At 49.6% G+C, this 8,060-nt stretch overlaps 1 protein-coding gene and 1 pseudogene across 1 annotated transcript; both read left to right on the forward strand.

The window, feature by feature from the left end:
- Positions 1-6: 6 nt before the first annotated feature.
- On the forward strand, positions 7-1,964 carry LOC119335542 (annotated as a pseudogene).
- Positions 1,965-4,089: 2,125 nt separating this feature from the next.
- On the forward strand, positions 4,090-5,289 carry LOC119340674. The gene has a single exon (XM_037612596.1). The coding sequence runs from the start codon at positions 4,452-4,454 to the stop codon at positions 5,157-5,159; it is 708 nt and encodes a 235-aa protein (XP_037468493.1). The 5' UTR covers positions 4,090-4,451; the 3' UTR covers positions 5,160-5,289.
- The last annotated feature ends 2,771 nt before the right edge of the window (positions 5,290-8,060 follow it).

Genomic DNA, 8,060 nt, shown 5'->3' on the forward strand with positions numbered 1-8,060 from the left:
CCCTGCTTCGCCCCAACACGGGCATTGGCGCGGACCGGCGAGAGACCACCAACAGCCGCCTGGCCGCCGAAGAATGGGGGTATATCTGCCGCCCCCATCGCCAGGGATGGGCCCAAGGGAAACCTCCCGCGCCGCACGCCGTCGTCCAGATGTCGAGGAAGAAAGGCCCGACCAGACGCTGGGACGGGCACACACCAGCACCGCCGCGACCACGCCACCAGCACCGCCAGACGAACCACGGCAGCACCGGTCGCCCGTGGCCCCTGCTGGCCTCAGCCCTCGCCGCCAAACGGGTCACCAGCAACAAATCCGCCCGGATCTGACCGGGTCGTCGCACGCAAAACCACCCAGAGAAGAAGCCCTGTCACCACCTTGGACCGCTTCACCAGCAGCCGCTGCACCGCCACCAAGCAGCAGGGAGAGGCCGCGCCACAGCCCCCACGCGTGCCTGACGCCGCGCCGCTGAGCCTCTCAATAGCCCAGCGCCTCCAGCGGCCAACCGTCCTGCACGGAGGGGAAAGGAGCGGCCCCACCACCGCCCAAGCTGTTCGGGCTTTGCCCGGTGGCGGCAAGGGAGGGGGGCGGAGGGGAGGGTGTGGGAGGCGGCGGCCGCTGGTTCCCCCGTCCGCTCGCGGGAGCGGCTCAGGGGAAAAGAACCAACCACCAATCTCACTACTTCTCCATCATTTCGTTCCATGCTGGTCGATCTAATCGTCTTGATCTCCTGGAATTAAACTGAATGTATGTGCTTGTTCACAGCTGCAGATCGTCACTGCCAGCAGTGGCTGAGATTAGTTAGAGACATGCCAGCCAGCATCACAGGCTTTCATTCAGAATTATCGACGCACCTTGTCATGAAGATCAAGCTCATTTCATGGGAGACTAGTTAATTCTTGCAATCAGTTCGAAGTTGAGAAAAATGTGTCGCCCATGTCTTCTTTCGTCATATATAGAGGCAGAGCCGATTTTCATTTCCATCACCAGCATTTCATCTCCTCTTCCATTTCCAGAGAGGACAAACAATCTCAAATCTGTAATTTCCATAGTCATGGCTTGCCATCTCCGATCTGCCAGCATGCCTTCCAACCCCCTCTCAGATGGAACCGACATCCAAGATCAGCTGCGGAGCCTTAAGGCGGTCATGTCTTCGCCCTCTGTGACAATCCAGATAGTGTGTGGTGGTCTGACAGAGCTCATGAGCATCAACAGCTGCATCGACAAGCTCACATGCTTGACAAGCAGCAGTCAGACTCAGCAGAGGAAAGCTGTGGAGGACAAGCTTGAGCGCTCTTTAGTGCTGCTAGACCTCTGCAGCGTCATGCAGGAGAGCTTCACAGAGCTCAGGACGAGTGTCAAGGAGGTGCAACTATCCCTCAAGAGAGTGGATGGCGCAACAGTCCACACCAAGGTTCAGTCTTACGCCCGCTTGGCCAGAAAGGCTCAGAGGCTGTGCAAAAGCATCAGCAGACATGGAGGGATGCAGCGCCATCAAGATGACAGCTGAAGCGAGAGACATTGCCGTCGTGATACTCGAGTCAATGTTGCATCTCGTGTTGAAGCAGATTACAATACCAAAATTTTCTAGTAGGTGGTCTCTTGTCTCCAAGGCGTTCCAGAAAAAGAGATTTTGTGTGCAACAAGGGGCAGTTGCAGGAGTTGCACATCATTGATCTTGAGAGTAGACTTCAGCTTCTCTTCAGGAGATTGATCCATAACAGGGTCTCTCTTCTGAACAATCTTAGCTTATAGATAGATTGACTTAGTGCAACAACTCTAACCCCCTGTAATTCGTGTCCACCTTTTTGAGGATCATGGAAAACAATTTTCTGATGTATTTAAGAGAAATAATGTACAGAAAATCACACAGCTCAAAAGCAAAACTTTTGTCCATTTCAACTTGTCAACCTGAGTATTTAATTTTACACATGCCCCATGGTGCCTTTTTTCATGCTCTGTAGAACCCGCAACAAAAAATTGTAGCTATTTAATTCCAGTTTTTCTATTGATAACAGGGTCACTTCCCAGTCTCATTATATGAATGCCCGTGGGGACTTGACTGGGTTTCACCCAAGTAAAACACAGAAAAGATCAACTGAATGTCCAACATATCACCACAGCAGTAGAATGCCACCTCAGACAAAAACAGGATGTCTAAACGTCTCAATCAGGAATTCAGTTTAAGTTCTTCCTTCAGGGAAAATCTAATTCACACAGACTAGTTTTCTTATTGAATGTTAAGACCTGCATTAGCATTCCCAATCAAAGAACTATTTGAGCACTACTTAAGAACTGATATTTGCTGATCAACCAGAATACAAATGGATGCAAAACTACTTGATTAGGATTACCAATTAAAAAACTATTTGAGCATGCACGAATGACGATAACAAGCAATAATTGAGTAAACTGCCGCGCCATTCATTGCTGTCAGTAGCTTAAGACACGAGAACGTGTTAGGCCTAGTTAGGAGCACCTAATGCACCCTTAGGTTGCAAAGGATCACACGAGGTAGTTAATAGCCTAGTGGAAACAAGCCAGCGATGCTTACCAGACAAACACATCGTGTTGCGTTGGAGGTCAAAGGTGAAGTGAACTGTTCCTCCACCACCAATCAGAAGCAGCTAGCTCTTTCTCTCCACTAGCTCACCAATCTCATGATCTGGATCTGGATATGACATCAAACTGCACGCTCGTGCAGATGAGTTTGCTGCCAAGAGTGGAGACATGACAAGGTGCTCATAAGCTCAACCAGAGGCGAATAGTTGGAAATGCTACTTACACTGATCAGACATACAAAAGAAAAATCAGCTTGTCGTGGAGATGGGTGGCAGCGGCACAGCACCCCATCAGCGACGAGATTCTTGTTGTCTACAAGGTCAGCTTGTGCTTATATAGAGAGGCAAACAGCACCGGTTAAGCACCATTGCAGCAAAATTTCTTTTCTCTGAATCTCTCTTCTATTTCCAGATACATAGAAAGCACACCACACCACCACCCATTCCAGCCATGGCTAGCCAGCAAAACTTCTTTTGTCTGAAGGCGAACATCTCTTCACCTTTGGCTACCATTGTAACACTGTTCGATGATTTCAGGAGGTGTGTACTTGTGTACAATAGCATCAAGGAGATCATATGCAGCCAAATTATCCTTTGCCAGAGCAACAAAGGTAAGCTGTGGAGCTCGAGCTCGAGCACTTCCTTGCACTGATCGACATCTGCAATGCCATCCTAGAGAGCTTTTCTAAGCTCAAGACAGGTACTCGGGAAATTACATTGGTTCTCAGGCCAAGATACAGTCCTTCATTCATCTGACCAAGATGGCGCAAAAACAGTGGAAGAAAATCAATGGAAATCTCCTTCAGCTGAGAAGGAAAGTGGTCAAACTGTTGGCCGGAGCAAGAGAGGTCGTTACTTCGATGCTTCAGTCATCCACGCGGCTCCTACTGAAGCAAATTGTGATGCCGAGTTATAACAAGTCGTATCTTGTCTCCAAGAAGTTCCACAAGAAAAGACTTCCATGCAACAAGGAGCAATTACTGAAACTGGAGTTTCGTTGTTCTTCAGGGCAGTGCTTAGACTTTGTTGAGGAGATTGATCCAGAGCAGAGTTTCTTTTCTGAATGCTCTAAGCTTGTACATGGATGATAAATTGCCTACGGTTCACTGTGATAGGCACCCACCTTTGAGAGGATCAGTTTACTGTTTATGCTGCTGTGAAGATAGCTTGGACAATGTCTTCAAGAAAGAACAATGCTGGAGCATTTAACTCAGATGGATCTTCAGAATATACAATTAGTATTACTCAGAAATGCTCATCGTTGCTGACCATCATACAAGCTAACAGTGTACTGTTTCAAATCAAAATTTGAAATGCGTCACTACAAGATGGCCATGTTATTCAGATGCTACTTGTTATCACAACAACAGCCAAAGGATCATTGTGCAGTGATTTTGCTATCCATGGCTAAAGCAAGCCAGCTCCAACACTCCAAGTTGGCCACGCAGGCAGCATATAATACCTACATAATTAATTTAAAACAGCACAATACCTAGATAACACGTATGCAACTAAAATATAAAAAAAATAGCACGCAATTATGTCAAGATCCACCAATAGAACCAACCATCCGGTTGATTCTTGTCGCCAATTAAAGGAACATGACAATGTGATATCTCATTGGAAGAATAGCTACTGCACTAAAGAATTTGAACTACACATGGGCGAAGATTCCAAATGTTGGACCAGATCTCACAAACTTGATATACAAAACTGTGGAGATGAGTTGGCATGATTTCTTGTGTCTACCATTCAAATGGCGTTGTATCATACAGTTCCTCTATATAAATAGGCCTCAGAAGAAGGCTAAACACATCAAACCGAAAGGCGCTCTCTCATTCTCATACCTCCAAACCTCAAGTACTCAACACAGAGGAAAGAGTCTTAGCAACAGATATGGCTTGCCATCTTAGATCAGTTAGTTTGCCTTCTAGGCCTCACACCAAGGTCGAAGAGGAGCTGCACAGCCTAGAGGCAAGCATCTCTTCACCCTCCATGACCATCGAGACTATCTCTGATGGTTTGAGGAGGCTTGGAGACATCTACAGCACCATTGAAGAGATCCTGTGCCTTCCTAGCAACCAAATTTGCTCTTCCCAGCAAAGGAAGATGTTGGAAGGTGAAACTGAGTGCTCCCTTGAGCTACTAGATCTCTGCAATGCCATGCATGAGGACTTCACCGAGTTGAAGGCCATTATCCAAGATCTGCAAGTGGCGACCAGAAAAGGAGATGACACCGCTGCTCAAGTCAAGATCCAGTCTTACACCCGCCTAGTGAAGAAGGCGAAGAAACATTTCAAGAAGGCCGCGAAGAAGGTTACATCCAACAAGGAGGACTGCAGGATGGTCAGGCCGTTGAGCGAGGCTAGGGAGATCACCACCTCTCTCCTCGAGTCAACAGTACACCTCTTGTCCAAGCAAATCGCAGTGCCAAAATGGTCTCTCGTCTCCAAGGCATTCCAGAAGAAGAACTCGGTTGTTTGCAAGGAGGAGCAGTTGCAGGTCCTAGAGTGCAGTGTCGGAGATCTTGAGGCTGGAGCAGGAATCCTGTTCCGGAGATTGCTCCAGAGCAGAGTTACTCTCCTAAACATTCTTAGCTCATAGATACTCTTCAACATCTGCTACTCTTGCAGTGTGCGATTGGCTTCCACCTTTTAAAGGATTGCTGATCTTTCTCAATGTGTATATATATGTAGAAATGTACAGAATACTCCATACAGAAAGGAAACAAAAGTTTTGATCGAACTCATATTGTGAATTCAACCTTTGCATGCTTCTGAGATTCCGCGCTGGTCCATAACTACCTGCTTGTTTGTACCTTGTATGTTAATGTGGCCACGTTGCCTCACACCTGCTTAATCTCATGATTTTGTTTTAGCATCTTTCGCTGGCCAGATTTTCTTCACGGCCACACAGCCTGGCCTGTTATAGCATTGTTTTTGTTTGCACCCAGAATTTAAAACACAATTGCAGTGAAAGAGACAACAACTTCAAATTTTCTGTTGGCAAGGCTGTGGTGGTTGCAGAACAATTTGAAAATTTTCTGGAATCCTTGTGTACTTCTAATGATACTCAGTACTGCTATCCATATCATTTGAGCACATACATGACAGTGCAATATGGCGTGGCTGTGCACTACCTTCATTACTGACACCAACCAATTAAGTTCAGTGAGTGAGAAATTATATGCAGCGCACATAAACTTTGAACTGAGCGCGTGGATTTAGAATAACATGATAAGATGTGAATTTTGACGACTCAATAGTTTTGCATTGGCTCATATAATCACTCGTCAGCTCAGGCGGTACAACCCAGCTAGGTCACAAGGCATGGCAGCAGACAGAAAACTAAGAGCTAACTAGATGCATACCACGGTGGCTTCAAAAGATAATCGCGGCGGTGATGAATCTCTTGCTTATGCTACAAAAGATAATCTCGTCCATGCTCAAACCCTCATAGGGTGAAGCCTTGGACTGGAGAGATTGGGTGGCTGAAAGATTGGCTTGAACCAAGAAGTAGAGGACATATTTAAAGGTTTGGCATGAATGTTGGAGTAGAATGTTATTTGGCTCAGCATAAGACTTGAATATTTCTTTTAAGTGGATATTTGGAATGAGACTTATATATAAGCTAGACCCAGAAATCTGGTCGTTACACACTTTTTTGTACAACTTTGAGTCACCAAATGGTCAGCTCGGAGGCTTCAACTGAACTGCAAAGAGGTACTTCTGTATAGACGTATTAAAAATCTACTCAAATTTTAGTGGTGAAGTTTTAAGCTTTTCTACCAAGGTTGCTTAGGTGTCAATGATCATCTACGAGTGTGGATAGACTAAGTCAACTAGCGACTGTCTATGGACTCTCCTGCCCACAACACGATGCACCAAAGGAGAAACTCGGAGGAGATAAGTAAAGGGACACTACTTCTCGGATCAGACTGTTGCGGGGGATATGTTCCTTGTAACTATACGAGATCGATCTTTGGAGTACTACTAGGTAGACCCTCTCTCGCGCCGCTCCCGCGGGCGGCTCGGGAGAGGAAAACCTAGCACGCCGCCGGGAGCCCACCACCGCGCAGCTACTCCCCTCGCCGCCGCCGGTATGCGCAGCCGGGCAAAGCCCGTGCAGCGTCGGCGGCGGCGGGGCCGTTGGTCTCCTCTGTGCAGGACCGAGCGACGCGAGCGTCTCGATTCGGCGGGGGCTGGTGCTCGGCTCGTCGGGGCTCCAGTGCGGCGAGCTCGCGAGGCTCTTGCGCCATAGCACGCTACGGGCGCGCCCGCGAGGAGACGTGCGTGGATCTGGCGCGGGAGCGTGGAGGCGGAGCGGGGCTGCGCAGATCTGGCGCAGTCATCGGTGCGCGACGGCGGCGGGGTGGCTCGCTGCTGCAGCGGGCACCCTTGGCGGCGGGGCAGCGGATCCGGCGAGCGTGTCGGGGTCCCTTGGCTGGCTGGGTGCGGCCGGATCTGACGGGCCTTGCTGGCCGGATCTGGCGCTAGCGCGGCCGGAGGTGGCTGTCGCAAGCGGTTTGCTTGGCAGCGGGTGGCCCCTGGCTGGGTGCAGCCGGATCTGGCGCCCTGGCGGCTGGGGGTCTGGAGGCGGCTCGGGCAGCGACATGGTCGGCGCCACTAGCCGTGCGGACGAAGCTGTGGGAGATGAATGGCACCTTGCTCGGTGTTGCATCCTCCCGCTGGTGGTCGGGTGAGCTCGACGCTGCTGCGGAGGACGAGATGGTGGTGGCTGGAGGAAGAGGAATGGCGCCGCGGTGGTTGTTGCATCCTTCGTCGGGAGATGAATGGCCCGCAGGCGTTGCATCCTCGAGGAGACGAATGGCGTGCTGCTTGGTTGCATCCTTCCGATGGGAGAAGAATGGCGCCGCTGCGGTGGTTGCATCCTTCGTCCAGTGGGGGACGCGGACGGAAGGTTGGAAGCATGTCCAGCTTGCCGGGAGGTACGGTTGGCCGTGGAGGCAGAGGTAGTGGCTGGTGTGTAGGCTGATTGGATTCTGGGCTCGGGCTATGCAGGTGGGACTGTCGGCGAAAGTCGTACTCCAGTTGTGGTCGGAGTCGTCGATGGCGGCGCCTTCTGGCGTCGCTCCCTTGTTGGAGGCATCGATGTAGCAGCTCCTACCTTGCCTTTCCCGACGTGCTCCGGGGGAAACCCTTGATCTAGTTTAGATCGGACGATGGTGGCGCTATTCAACATCGCTTTCTCTTTTGGGGGCATCATTCTGAAGGTGGATCCGATCAGAGGGACTCGTGGCCATCGGAGTCGGAGCTGCGCTGCCTTGTACTGGGTGGATGGCGTTCCGTGGAGTGTAGTGTTGTTCTGCGACCAATAGGGTTGATGTTTTTCTTTTTCTTTGATCTTCGGATCTTCACCATGTTATGTTTTCCGTTGCTTCCTGCTAAATCTGAATCAAGTCAGCGAGTGCTGGATCTTTCAAAAAAAACTATACGAGATCGGATTGTGGGGGATAGCCGAAGATAGTTTCCTAGTTTCCTAATA

This window comes from Triticum dicoccoides, chromosome 7B, assembly GCF_002162155.2.
Source record: "Triticum dicoccoides isolate Atlit2015 ecotype Zavitan chromosome 7B, WEW_v2.0, whole genome shotgun sequence".
Lineage (NCBI taxonomy): Eukaryota > Viridiplantae > Streptophyta > Magnoliopsida > Poales > Poaceae > Triticum > Triticum dicoccoides.